The sequence below is a fragment of the Euprymna scolopes genome, chromosome 36 (assembly GCF_053919585.1).
Source record: "Euprymna scolopes isolate OS-2025 chromosome 36, ASM5391958v1, whole genome shotgun sequence".
NCBI lineage: Eukaryota > Metazoa > Mollusca > Cephalopoda > Sepiida > Sepiolidae > Euprymna > Euprymna scolopes.
In genome coordinates, this window is record NC_136517.1 from 64,209,267 (window position 1) to 64,223,421 (window position 14,155).

Below are 14,155 nucleotides of genomic sequence, written 5' to 3' on the forward strand. Positions count from 1 at the left end.
AGTTATGTACAAAAGCTTCAATGAAATTAGTAAATTTCAATAAAATTGGTAAATTTCAATTAAATTAGCAAATTTCAATTAAATTAGCAAATTTCAATTAAATTAGCAAATTTCAATAAAATTAGCAAATTTCAATAAAATTAGCAAATTTCAATTAAATTAGCAAATTTCAATGAAATTAGTAAATTTCAATGAAATTACTAAATTTCAATGAAATTAGTAAATTTCAATTAAATTAGTAAATTTCAATTAAATTAGCAAATTTCAATTTAATTAGCAAATTTCAGTTAAATTAGCAAATTTCAATGAAATTAGCAAATTTCAATGAAATTAGTAGATTTCAATTAAATTAGCAAAAATCAATTAAATTAGCAAAAATCAATTAAATTAGCAAAAATCAATTAAATTAGCAAATTTCAATTGAATTAGCAAATTTCAATTAAATTAGTAAAAATCAATTAAATTAGCAAATTTCAATTAAATTAGTAAATTTCAATTAAATTAGCAAATTTCAGTTAAATTAGCAAATTTCAATGAAATTAGCAGATTTCAATTAAATTAGCAAATTTCAATTAAATTAGCAAAAATCAATTAAATTAGCAAATTTCAATTAAATTAGTAAATTTCAATGAAATTAGCAAATTTCAATTAAATTAATAAATTTCAATTAAATTAGCAAATTTCAATTAAATTAGCAAATTTCAATGAAATTAGCAAATTTCAATGAAATTAGTAAATTTCAATTAAATTAGTAAATTTCAATTAAATTAGTAAATTTTAATTAAATTAGCAAAAATCAATTAAATTAGCAAAAATCAATTAAATTAGCAAATTTCAATTAAATTAGTAAATTTCAATTAAATTAGTAAATTTCAATGAAATTAGTAAATTTCAATACAATTAGTAAATTTCTATACAATTAGTAAATTTTAATACAATTAGTAAATTTCAATGAAATTAGTAAATTTCAATTAAATTAGTAAATTTCAATTAAATTAGTAAATTTCAATTAAATTAGTAAATTTCAATGAAATTAGCAAATTTCAATGAAATTAGCAAATTTCAATTAAATTAGCAAATTTCAATTAAATTAGCAAATTTCAATTAAATTAGTAAATTTCAATTATATTAGTAAATTTCAATTATATTAGCAAATTTCAATTAAATTAGCAAATTTCAATGAAATTAGTAAATTTCAATACAATTAGTAAATTTCAATACAATTAGTAAATTTCAACTAAATTAGTAAATTTCAACTAAATTAGTAAATTTCAATTAAATAAGCAAATTTCAATTAAATTAGTAAATTTCAATGAAATTAGCAAATTTCAATTAAATTAGTAAATTTCAATTAAATTAGTAAATTTCAATGAAATTAGCAAATTTCAATTAAATAAGCAAATTTCAATTAAATTAGCAAATTTCAATTAAATTAGCAAATTTCAATTAAATTAGTAAATTTCAATTAAATTAGTAAATTTCAATTAAATTAGCAAATTTCAATTAAATTAGCAAATTTCAATGAAATTAGCAAATTTCAATTAAATTAGTAAATTTCAATTAAATTAGTAAATTTCAATTAAATTAGCAAAAATCAATTAAATTAGCAAATTTCAATTAAATTAGTAAATTTCAATTAAATTAGTAGATTTCAATTAAATTAGTAAATTTCAATTAAATTAGTAAATTTTAATTAAATTAGCAAATTTCAATTAAATTAGCAAATTTCAATTAAATTAGCAAATTTCAATTAAATTAGCAAATTTCAATTAAATTAGCAAATTTCAATTAAATTAGCAAAAATCAATTAAATTAGCAAAAATCAATTAAATTAGCAAATTTCAATTAAATTAGTAAATTTCAATTAAATTAGCAAATTTCAATTAAATTAGTAAATTTCAATTAAATTATCAAATTTCAATTAAATTATCAAATTTCAATTAAATTAGTAAATTTCAATTAAATTAGCAAAAATCAATTAAATTAGCAAATTTCCAACAGAAACTAAACAACCAGCTTTGGTACACTTCGAAATGCTCACAGAAATCATTATTTCAATTGATTTCAGGGAACTACCGTATATACTTGTGTATAATTTGAATTTCTGGGAGATGACTTTAAGGTTATTTTCTTGGGGGTCAAGGTAACGTTTTTGGGAATGTTATTATAGAGTAACTCAGTGCTCGATCATAACATAGAAAACACTATTTTGTTTGTGCATTTGGTATATACCAGTAATTCTAGTAATTAATCGCACTCCTCCAGAAACCCCCTGTAGTGTGTTTGCCAGCAAATGCATGTTTTTTAGTGGGAGGCTTAACAATAATTAGAATATCTCTCGCAATGTTCACTCTCTAGACGTTTGATATGATGTTTTTTTAGTAGGTTAGGAAATATAGTTTTTACGATATATTGTTTTTCCATAAGTTCAACATAAAAAAAACATATAAACCACAATATTAACTATTTATTAACAATTTAATGACAACTATTTAATGACACCATTTAATGGCACTTAACACACGAGTTCATATTATTACGGTATATTATGGCTTGTGAAATGTATGCATTTGTTATGGTACATGATATAAATTATGTTTAAAAACAGTAACTGCATCTGGAATCTACAGCATGTCATTGATCAGAATGTCTGATTAGCAAGATTTGCGTTTGTTGCATGGAAGTGTGCAGTAGGTTGGTTCTATGTATGAAAATCGAATAGACCATACTTGTGAAAATGCATGTATTATGGCTTGCAGATGTCGAGAAACAATTTATGTCTTACAAAAAAATAAACCCACCAAAAAGGAAATTATCTGTACAAGAAAGAGCCATGAGACAGACCATTTAACTAGAATCTACAGTCAACTTATACATCGAAATAATACCTAAAATGACACAATTTTTGGCTTTAAAATGCACATTGACTTATACACAAGTATATATGGTAGATTATAATATAACTTTTGGAGAGCATTTCACTTTCCTAATGTCATATTTGTCGAGTTACAGTACAGAATAGTTAACATTCGTGTTAAGAATAACGTTCTAAATAATATTAGTTCATCATGGACAGTTAATGAAAAATTATTTATTAAGCTATTTTTAACATAAATAGTTTCATTAGGAATTATTCTGTTATGCATCATCATCACCATTGTGGGTTGTGATTTTCATTTTGTGACTATTAATACTTTTATTTATGCTACTATTTTGATTTTCTATATTTTTCATACGTTTTTGTTATTATTTTGATTTATTAGTGCTATTTAATAGTATACTTATTTTGTTATTTTTACTATTCTCAATAGTATTGTTACAAATATTATTTATTAATGTTTATTTATTATTTCTTCCTGTCTTGAGGCGACATTCACCCCAGATTCAAGCCAGCTCATTCCAATGAATTCCAACCTATAAGATCTAAACAAAATGCAATAAGATTTCTAATATTCCGTTTCATATATATATATATATATATATATATATATATATATCTCAATACTCAGTGACTGGTATAATCTCAGATATTTTGTATCAGAAATTCCTCTATGCACCATTTTTAAAAAGAATGTGTTCATTATTACATCTGACAAAACTGGCTGGTTAATCGTTAGTATTGAGAGTTTCATGCCATTCAAAAAATTCTAATATCCTTGATACACTCCTGAATATGTCATTGCTGTTGTTTATAGAAATCACTATTTCAATTGTTTTCAAAGAAATAGACGCTGTGAAGTTAAAATCACTTTAAGGGCTGCTAGCTTCATAATCCTTTTTATTTTTAGTCACTTTCCATTTTGTTTGCAGTGTGTTTGCCAGCATGTAAGCACATGTGCAGTTTTTTAGTGATAATAATTGGAATAGCTCTCGCAATGTCTTTAGAGGTAGCTGTAGGCCTAAGATCAATATGATGTATTCGGTGATTATATGACGTTTTTTTCTTTTTTTTTTTTTTAATAGGTTAAGAAGTGTAATGTTTACGATATGTCATTCTCCCCCAAGTTCAACAAGTTTTAACAATTTAATGACATGATTTAATGGCACTTAACGCACGAGTTCATATTATTATGGTATATTACAGCTCGTGCAATGTATGCATTTGTTATGGTACATGATATAAATTATGTTTAAAAACAGTACATGCACGTGGAATCTACAGCATGTCATTGATCAGAATATCTGATTAGCAAGATTTGTGTTTGTTGCATTGAAGTGTGCAGTAGGTTGGTTCTATGTATGAAAATCGAATAGACCATACTTGTGAAAATGCATGTATTATGGCTTGCAGATGTCGAGAAACAATTTATGTCTTACAAAAAAATAAACCCACCAAAAAGGAAATTATCTGTACAAGAAAGAGCCATGAGACAGACCATTTAACTAGAATCTACAGTCAACTTATACATCGAAATAATACCTAAAATGACACAATTTTTGGTCTTAAAATGCACATTGACTTATACACAAGACTGACTTACACACACGTATATACGGTAGGTACTGATACCAAAGCCATTCAATCTAGGGTGGCCGAGCAGACATTTGATCTTAAGTTTTGGCGAATAATAAACATCTGATCTTGAACGTATCATCTCTATTCCTACTATCATCGATGAAAGAAAGGTAATTTCTTCGACATCTGACTGTACTATTAGATCACCTTTAATTATCACTTCCCAACAACATGTTTACACCACCAAGTAGAGAGGGGGAAGGGAGCAGAGAAAGACCATGTAAATGAGTTCTCTTCTTGGTGTTAAAGTTGTATACTTGAACCATCTTGTATCAATAGTGGAAGTGTGCCAATAGATCTGAAAGGAATTGAACTTTCAATTAAACGTATCCAACAATGTAATCTTGTATTCCCTAAACTCTTCTGATGGACTGAATATCTTTATCTGCCATCTTACCAATGAATGGAGAGTCACCAGCTGTCCTAATCCGAATCATGTCTCCGTCCTGAATTTCTACCTTGTCGATGCTGTTTTCTTCCATCCAAAAAGAAATCATGGTTTGATTTCCTTGGATCATTGGTTGACTCAAAATCGTCAGTGCATCCAGTTCCTCTTTGCAGACCAATGGAATCACCTGGGAAACGCAGATGGAATCTGTTTGGCCTTTTGGAGTCACTTCTGAAGAAAACAAAATAAAAAAAGACATCAAGCCATACATCCATATAATCTGTATATTTAACATTGGAAATGCCATTTCAAACTTCCTGTGACAGATTAAATAAAGTTTGAAATTCCATAAAAATCAACAAGTTTAACAAAGATTCCCAAGCATCTTAAATAGCGATTTCTGCAGCAAGATATTTGTTCACATTACATTTAAATTTGTGTGTTTGGAAAGAAGCTATTAGAGTAATTAAAAAATTATAACAATTAAAACATTTTTTCTGGTATCTGATGATCTCTACAGCAAAAAGGTGGGATTTTGCTGCTAATTGAGTGCATACAAGTGAATCATTGTGTGGAAATACTTGTAAAACAAATATTTTGGAGATTGGTAGACAGTGCATGACCTAATAAGCCAGAACCTCTTTTTTTTTTGCACTGTATTTGAGAGGAAGAGACTAGCAGTTGGATCACTAGCCCAAATGCAGCAATAATAGGCATTGTATGCGCAAATATCATTTTTGATAATTTTTGTCAAATTTTGTAGAGATTTTTAATTATGTCCGCCTTAGTCAGGGATCAGAATTGAGAAGTGGTTGTGGTGAAGTGGATAATGACATCCTGGGCGTGTCATATTTGGTTCCATAACACTACTTTTTACTTATGGCTGATGACAATGTTCATGTGGTCTAGTCAAAAAGTCATACAAATTTACATTCAGTAAATTGCATGTCTACCATGTCTGTTATAAGTATTGCTTTGTTACATCAAATTGTTATTTCAGCATTTTTGGTGTATGATCTTCTAAGTCACAAAGTTCCCAAAACAGAAAAAAATCGAAACGCTAAAAGATGTCATTTAAAATAAAATAAAATTTTTATTGTATACCATCTTGTTTCATCAGAAATCAATATGAAGACTTCTTGTGTCATGTTTTTTCTATTCTGATAAACAGGAACATCTTTGGTTCTTCATGTAGATTGTCTGAATCATCATTAATTACAAATAATTAACACTTTACCCAGATTTAGATACATTATTCAGGCAGAGAGAGAGAGAGAGAGAGAGAGAGAGAGAGAGAGAGAGAGAGAGAGAGAGAGAGAGAGAGAGAGAGAATGATAAAAGAAAAGAAATAGTGAGAAAGAGAGATCGATTGGTGACTTTTTTATCTTTCAATAAATTTGTCTTGTTTTTCTGTCAACAAATTCTCTCCAGATTTCATTCCAGATTTCATTCCAGATTTCATCTGAACACATGGTTCCTTCCTTTTCCATTTTGGATGTCTCATCACACATTCCGATGCATATCACAAAATTCTGACATCATTTTTCCAATCTTTGTCATCTGGTAAGAGTGAGATGTTGCGTTGAAAGTCACCCACAAATGCAACATTTCTTAGTTTTTACTGACTCATTTGGTTCGAGCATTCACTAATGGTCCAGGAGACTACAGTTCAATCCTCAGTCAAATGTTACCAAAAACTCAAAAAATGGTACTTGATGCTTCTCCTTGTTTAAATGCTCAGCATTACAAGATCAGAATCAAGGGTAAGTGGAGTAACCTTGGCGAATAGGGATTGCACTCTTCCTGATATTTCAGTGAAACAGTTAATGAAAAGGGAGCCTACATGTTGCCCTTGACTATGGTTGACGATTTTACTAATACTTTTATATAAAAATGTAAAAAGAAAAGTATGCTAAAACTCACTGTAGGAAGAATTCAAGAATCCTGTTGAGACTTTTTTTGTTTCGTTAAAGTTTGGTTCGATCTCATTACCCGAACTGTCATATTTGCGTCGATGGGCTCGGTTTATGGTGATGTGCAACACAATATATCGAAACTAAAAAAAAAAAAAAAAATCAAATATGATTTTTTTTTATAACAGGCAAAAAAAAAAAAAAATAAATAAATAAATTGGAGTACAGGAATGTAGAAAATCATTCTGGATACAAAAAAAAAGCACAGAAACAATTTGGAATTATTATAGAGAGCAGGAGTCACCTACTCAATAATGTAAAAGGGTTGTTTTTAATGCAAATGTGCAGGCAGTTAACCAGAAATGGTCAACATTTTTTTGGTTATTTTATTTTACTTTTTCCACCCCAAACTAGGCAGATTGACATGACATGATATTGACATGACATGATATTGACATGGAAATATCAATATGGAAACCACGGAAATATCCTTGAATTGCAAAAAGGATTGCGAGTTTGATTAACGATTTGATGGTGATATTTTTTAGGAATGTAAATAACAAATAAAATAATTTGTGAAATTGAGATGAATTTCTTAATTTGAACACTCCATTTCCCAACCTAAGATGGTCAGGCTATTCACTGATAATTGCTTAAAAAAGTAGAATCTAATTTTTAAATAAATTGGCTTCATTAATACACCTAATCAGAAGGTAATTTAGTGAAGAATATTAATCTATAATACTTTTTTTTAATTTTTTTTAAAGGAGACAAAATGTTCATTGCTGAAACAAAAGTCTTGTACTCTCCACATGAATCGTTTGAAGTATGGCAAAATCAACATTTTCAGAATAAAAGGAAATGAAGGCAAAACAAAAACGAGATGAGATAAAAGAAAAAAAAATCAGGAAAAGATAAAGTGAGAAAAAAAAGAAATAAAATCCAGCCAAATAGCAATGCAAAAAAAAAACAAAACAAAACAAAACAAAACAAAAAACATAAGAAGGTCTTTTCTTATTTAAAAAAAAAAAAAAAAATTCTGCTTAAAATCTGAAGAACTCACACCCCCGTATTCGGTGTTTCTGCACGCATCTCATGAAGGGCGTGCATTTTACAAAGTTAAACTTCACATGAACACAGTTATCAAATCAAGAAAATTGAGCAAAACTAAAAATTGTCTTCGTGGGAGTTGGAAGTTAGATTATTCAAGTCGGAAAATTTTTCAAATAATTTTTCTAATTAAAAATAAATCAATTACCTTGTTTTTCTCTTTATCCGTAATCGCAAAACGCGATCGTCCAAGCAGCATTCCTTCAAGAAGGACTCCATTACCACTAGAAAAAAAGTGAAATTATTCAAGAAATCATTAAAGGAGTTTAAAAATAAATTTACGCTATGTATGTAAAGTGTAAACAGCATTTCACGTTCTCGATGATAGATTTTAGGTATCGTGTCCATTTTATAATGAAGTTTTAAGAGTGAAGAGACCCCCCCCTCTTCCTAATTTATAATAATAAAAATTTTGAAAATAATTGTGTTCTTTTAGATTAACACCTTCAGTTAGTGGAAGTGTACCCTTTTTAAGACGATTACATGTGAACATCCTGCAAACCTGACCAAAAAAGCACACATACACACACGCACGTCACACACTTACTAAAAATTTAGAGTGGGGAACAATTCAGCATACAAATTTAATGTAAAATGGTCATCCATTTTTGGGTCATTCTCGAACAAGATATTGTTTTAGGGCAGTTACCAGAATTTTTGTTTTACAAGGAATATGAAGTGTGTACGGTTTTTTTTTGGGGGGGGGGGGGAATTCATTTTTACATCCTAATCCTAAGTCTGAGCGGTCAGCCCCCCCCCTAAAAAAGAACGCGCATAATTTATCTGTTAACATCACCTTCTAAACCAAGACATTTTTTTTTATATGCCAATCCAAATTTTTTTTTTTTTTTTTTTTTTTAGCGAAGTGCCCCCTTTCATTAGAAATCGACCCGTGAAAAGAGTTACCAAATGGAATTAATAGTTATGATCAAAGTGTATTATCCCGTTTAGCCCTCATGGAGATCCTTCTAGACTGAGGCATTAAAAAAAATTGTTCCCAATCCAGACTACCTCATTTTGATCAAGTCATAACCCTCTCAAAAATTGAACCCGTGTTCAATGTTTAATGCTCCCCTCCAAGGGAGGGGGAGTAAATAAGAACTTGATGCGTTTCAAAGAGAGGTGTGGCGTATCACGGACGATAGTCATTAACTTGAGGAAAAATGACTAAAAGTCAAAAGATTTGGGGATTTTTGTAGAATTGGAATAACAATTAAATACGGACAATAAATAAAAAGAAAAAAATATGTAAACAATCACAAATTTTAAACATCGCAATTTTTTTTAAAGCCGGAAGTAAAATTTAATTTGTAATTCATGAAACTTTATTGGATATGCAGTTTATAGGAAGATAAATAGTTTGTTTTTTTTTCGTTTCGTTATCCTAAAAAAAATTCTAGTGCTTAAAAGTAAGCAGCATTTTATTTGCACTTCAAAAAATGGTATGGCACCGCCGCGCGCCGCTCTGCTTTTATACCAAAAATCGGACAATTGTTCATTATAGAAATCGTTTTCATACTGATTTTTTGCCAATTAAGTTAATTTTTTAGGTTTTCTTGTTACCTTTTGTAGTGCGTGGGATTCCAGATTTTGGACCAGTTGATGGTCTTCACGGGTAGATTTTGCAACGGTCTATTATCGTATAAACGACTCATGGCGAAACCCTTTTGCTTTTATTTTTGGCATATTTTCAGGGGAGATAACTCTATTGTCTTTAACATGAACGAAGAAAATAGTAACGGTTCAATTGTAGAATAGGGACAACGTTGAAAATTCTCATTTATTTTACTTGGTCTTTTTTTCTTCTACATAGGAGTCACAATATATCAAGGTACGAGGCCACTCGAGGATAAGGGTTAATAAGTGTACAGTACTACTGTACTACAGTAGTCAATGGGATAATATCGCAGTAATTGTTAGTAGTGGAAACCTGGTAAATTAGACTACTTAAAGGGACGGCTCAACAAGAATTTTTCATATTGGACTTGAAGACAACAATTAGTCAGTTGGAAAGCAGGCCAACGGAAGAGAGTTGCACAGGCGTGCAGTTCTAAAAAAAAAAAAAAAGCTTTGTTCATGGAATCTACTTTTACCTTTAGACACAGATAAAGAGTTGGAAAAATGATTGACAGTAGTTTCAGATAGACGATTGTTTTTCGTGAAAGTTTGGTGATGGGGGACCATAGATTGGGCTCAGACGAGCATTACCATGAAAATAATGATAAAGCAGAGACAGACTCTTCTGTGAAAAAGAGGTTGCAGGGAAGAGAAAAGGCTACGAAGTCTATTTTGAACTCTGTCAAGGCAAAATAAGCTGCTTCTAGCAGCTCCAGCCAAGATGTGGAGGCTCTCTTGCACTTTAAGTAAATGGAAATTAGGATGATAAAAAAGGAACAGCAGTCGTTTGCCACCGGTTGAAAGAATGCACTTTGATTGGATAGAGAAATATTGACGTCATTACTATGAAATATTGATAAAATTTAAAAATTGAAATTGTTGAAAAAGAATTGGAAAAGAATTTAATAACTAAGTATTTAATAATTAATAATATTTTTAGAATTTTTTAAATTCTTTAAGTTAAGATAGAATTTAAGAATTGAAATTATTGCAAAAGAATTTAAAAGTATTTAATAATAGTATAAAGTTTATACTATTATTAAATACTCATTAAATTAAAACATAATGTAGAAGCATTTTTAAAAGAGTTAAAGTCATTTAAGTAACAATTCGATCGCTGATTTATAGTGAACTATTTTACTTTTATTTTAAATTAAAAAACGTTAATTAGCTCCCCAGTTAAAAGAATCTTTTTAAGTTAAGATAGAATTTAAGAATTGAAAGTATTGTAAAAGAATATTTCCGCGTATAATAATATGGGGTTTGTACACATAGATTCGAAAAAGTTGTCAAAATACAAATATATAACAAATAAATGTTATCAAAGGCAAGATAAGTTATTTTTCTACCTAACTGGATATGTTTTCAATGTTTTTATTTAATGTAACATGTTTATTCAGCTCGAAAAACATAGTGTTTACCGATGTATTGGAAAATTCAAAATGGCGCCCGACACTCTCTTTAACACGGTAAGTTCGGGGAAAAGTGTTATAAATAATAAACTAGACAAAATACTAATAGAATACATAATATGTATCAGAGAACAATATCAGTTCTAAGTATCTTTGTTTGGTTGGTAAAAAAAAAAAAAAAATCTGTTTTATACTAAAAAAAAAAAAAAAAAAAAAAAGAAAGTACTTCACGGGATACGTGGACGTAAACAGTTTTCTTTTAATGGTTGCTCCCTGAAATGCGCAAAAAAGTTTTTTCACTTTCTTCGTATTTATCTCATTAGATCTTTTTTTTTTTCATCATAGTATTTATTTATTTCTAAAGCAATCATTTATTAAAAAAAAAAAATGTTTTCTAATATTGTCAATTTCAATATCGTTTCTTTTTATCATTTCTAATTAATTAAGATTACGCTTAAAAATTGTTTTAAAAAATCCTGCATTAATAAAAATCATCTATTAAAAAAAAAATTTGTTTTCTAATATTGTCAATTCATTTTATGTATAACATGACGTCATAATTTCTCTATCCAATCAATGGCATTCTTTCAACCGGTGTAAGACGACTGCTGTTCCTTTTTTATCTTCCTACTTTCCATTTACGTAAAGTGCAAGAGGGCGATGTGGAAACAGTACTCCATCATTAGACGTATCGAAAATACAATCAAATTGGAAGCATGAACATCACAACCGACGACCATCCTGCATGTACAGCGACACAAATAATGAATCCATGGAAGAGTACAGTTCTTACTCGAACACATCCACAACTTTATCAGCATCAATCTAATATGGACAGGTGAACATAACCCCCAAACAGATAACTCCCTGATGTGTGTTAAAACGTGGAAACTAACACAAATCTAAAACGAAAATGACACATCAACACCCAAAGCCACCATTTCTTCAACTACATCTGCAGGCCAAGTATAAATAGAGCTGGTTTTAGACAACAAAGCAGAACAGGCTAGATCGCCGAGCAGGGAGGTTGTCGACTGAAGCAACCATTCCAACACCAGCTCAAGCCACAGCACCAGAAGCAATCAGCCATCGCTGACATTACTTAAGTCAATATCAGCAGTAGCCCTGGGTACAGTATCAGCAGCAGCCAGCCATCACCATATCAACAGCAGTATCAGTAGCAGCAAGTCATCGTCGACCTCATCTAACACCAGCGACATTGCAAGCCACCGTATCAGCAGCGGCCAACCGTCATCAACCTCATCCTAGATGACACCTGCAGCAGCTATCCAGACTACCCATTCTTCGCCACCGACTCCCAGTGCCTGCCGATTGACCGCCATCCTTATTCCAAGCAGTCAACCGACATTTCATCACTACCATCACCAGCACATCCTAACAAAATCAACAGCAATGAACTAAACTTCTTCGTTTGTCCTTCTTGCTTATTCACATTCAATTTTTGTAATATAGCAGGTGAAAAATTAAACGCATTCAAAATTCTAAGAATTTATTGTCTCCTTTTTCAACATTCTTCGTCATACTCCAATATAGGAAGTATATGTCCAGGTTCGTTTTTTTTATTTTAATAGAAAAGTGACCAAAAATAAAGAAGAAGGTTTGCATCAAAAAAAGTATATATATATATATATATATATATATATATATATATATATATATATATATATATATATATATATATATATAAAAATGTAATTTTGGTTCGTTAAAAGCGAATAAAACCATATTTCTACGTTACCAATTTAATTGAAATTTTCAGAAATTCTATTTTTAAAGTCAAGGAATATTTTTATGTTATTAAAATAATTTAACATTGCGAATTATAAAAATATTAAATTAAATAAAAAATATTTTTCGTAACTGCGAGATTATCGCCATTTTATTTCCGGTAGAAATTAGCCTTTCACTTATTGAGATAAGTATTATTTGTATTAATTTTTATGATACTCATGCAGAGAGTGATCCGTGCTTAAATAATGTTATTATTTAAAAAGTCATTCTTAACATGGGGAGGGGAGGATGTTTTGTACCTAATCTGTACTTTAACCTTACAATTGAATAAAAAAAAAACATCGTAAAACGTTAATTAAATGTGGAAATATGATTTAAAAAATAGCGCGGATCGCTCTCTGCATTAGCACCATTTTAATTTATTGCGGACTATTATTCTTATCTTTATTAGTTGTTTCATGACTTTTCGGCCAACTATTCCTCTGGCCTTCATGAAAAGAAGTAAGTCCTTTTATAAATGTTCAGTAACTTTTTCCTTTTATTATTCTTAAAGAGTAAAACTTTTCTTATTCATGAAAAGAGTTAAGCCTACGTAAATAAATAAATGTTTGTACACATGACAAATTATCAATAAATGGTTTAGTTACTTTTTAAAAAAAATTATTTATGAAAAGAGTTAACGTAAATAATGTTTGTAAAAGTGCGAAAGGCGACGTTGTACAACCATCACTCCCATGCTTAATTTCTATAATCATTATTTCGACATTTGAAAGTGGTGCTTACTTTTTAGTTACAACGTTCTGATAAATAAGTCACCCATTTTGTAAGCAATAAAAACGCGGTATATCAAAACCATAGAAAGTAAAAATAATATGTGCCATACTGCATTTTTAAGTCAGAAATATATTTGTTTCTCAAAGAAAAAAAATAGATTGAACATGACTTTTTTTTTATTGTTTTCATGAAAATAAAGTTTCGAGTTTAAAACATTTTTTTTTTTTAACTTATTTAGTTAAAAGTCAGTTTGTGGGTGTTTCTTTTTTTAAATTGTTTTTATGAAAGGTGAGTTTTTTTGTTTTTTTTCAAAACTTTTGTTTTTTTTTTTAATTTTTTTTAAAGTATTATAAATTTCACTAACATGCTGGAGAAATGTTTAATAATTTGGTATTTTTTTAGATTAGGTCCACCTCGACAATTTTCCTTTCAATGACGACATTTATAGGTTTCCGATTATGCTGAACATGCAAATCGCATTGAAATTTTGCGGAAATAAATAGTTGTATTATGTATTGTATTCTTTGGCGGCCATCTTTTTACGTGCACACGCGCCATAAACAAATACACGCACGTAAAAAAGATGGCCGCCAAAGATTACATTGCATAATACAACTTTTTATATCTTGATAACTACTTATTTCTGAAAAATTTCAATGCGATTTTCGTATTC

The 14,155-nt window shown here is 29.3% G+C and overlaps 1 protein-coding gene across 1 annotated transcript in view; it reads right to left on the bottom strand.

Moving 5' to 3' along the window:
* Positions 1-9,819, bottom strand: part of LOC145260547 (arpin-like) — a 16,023-nt gene extending 6,204 nt beyond the window's left edge. The window contains exons 1-4 of the mRNA XM_080118770.1: positions 9,491-9,819; positions 8,076-8,151; positions 6,828-6,960; positions 4,914-5,135 (exon numbers count right to left, since the gene is read on the bottom strand). Of these exons, the coding sequence (XP_079974896.1) occupies positions 4,914-5,135; positions 6,828-6,960; positions 8,076-8,151; positions 9,491-9,582 (523 nt within the window). The 5' untranslated portion in view covers positions 9,583-9,819. The remainder of the gene's footprint in view (positions 1-4,913; positions 5,136-6,827; positions 6,961-8,075; positions 8,152-9,490) is intronic.
* Between the last annotated feature and the right edge of the window lie 4,336 nt (positions 9,820-14,155).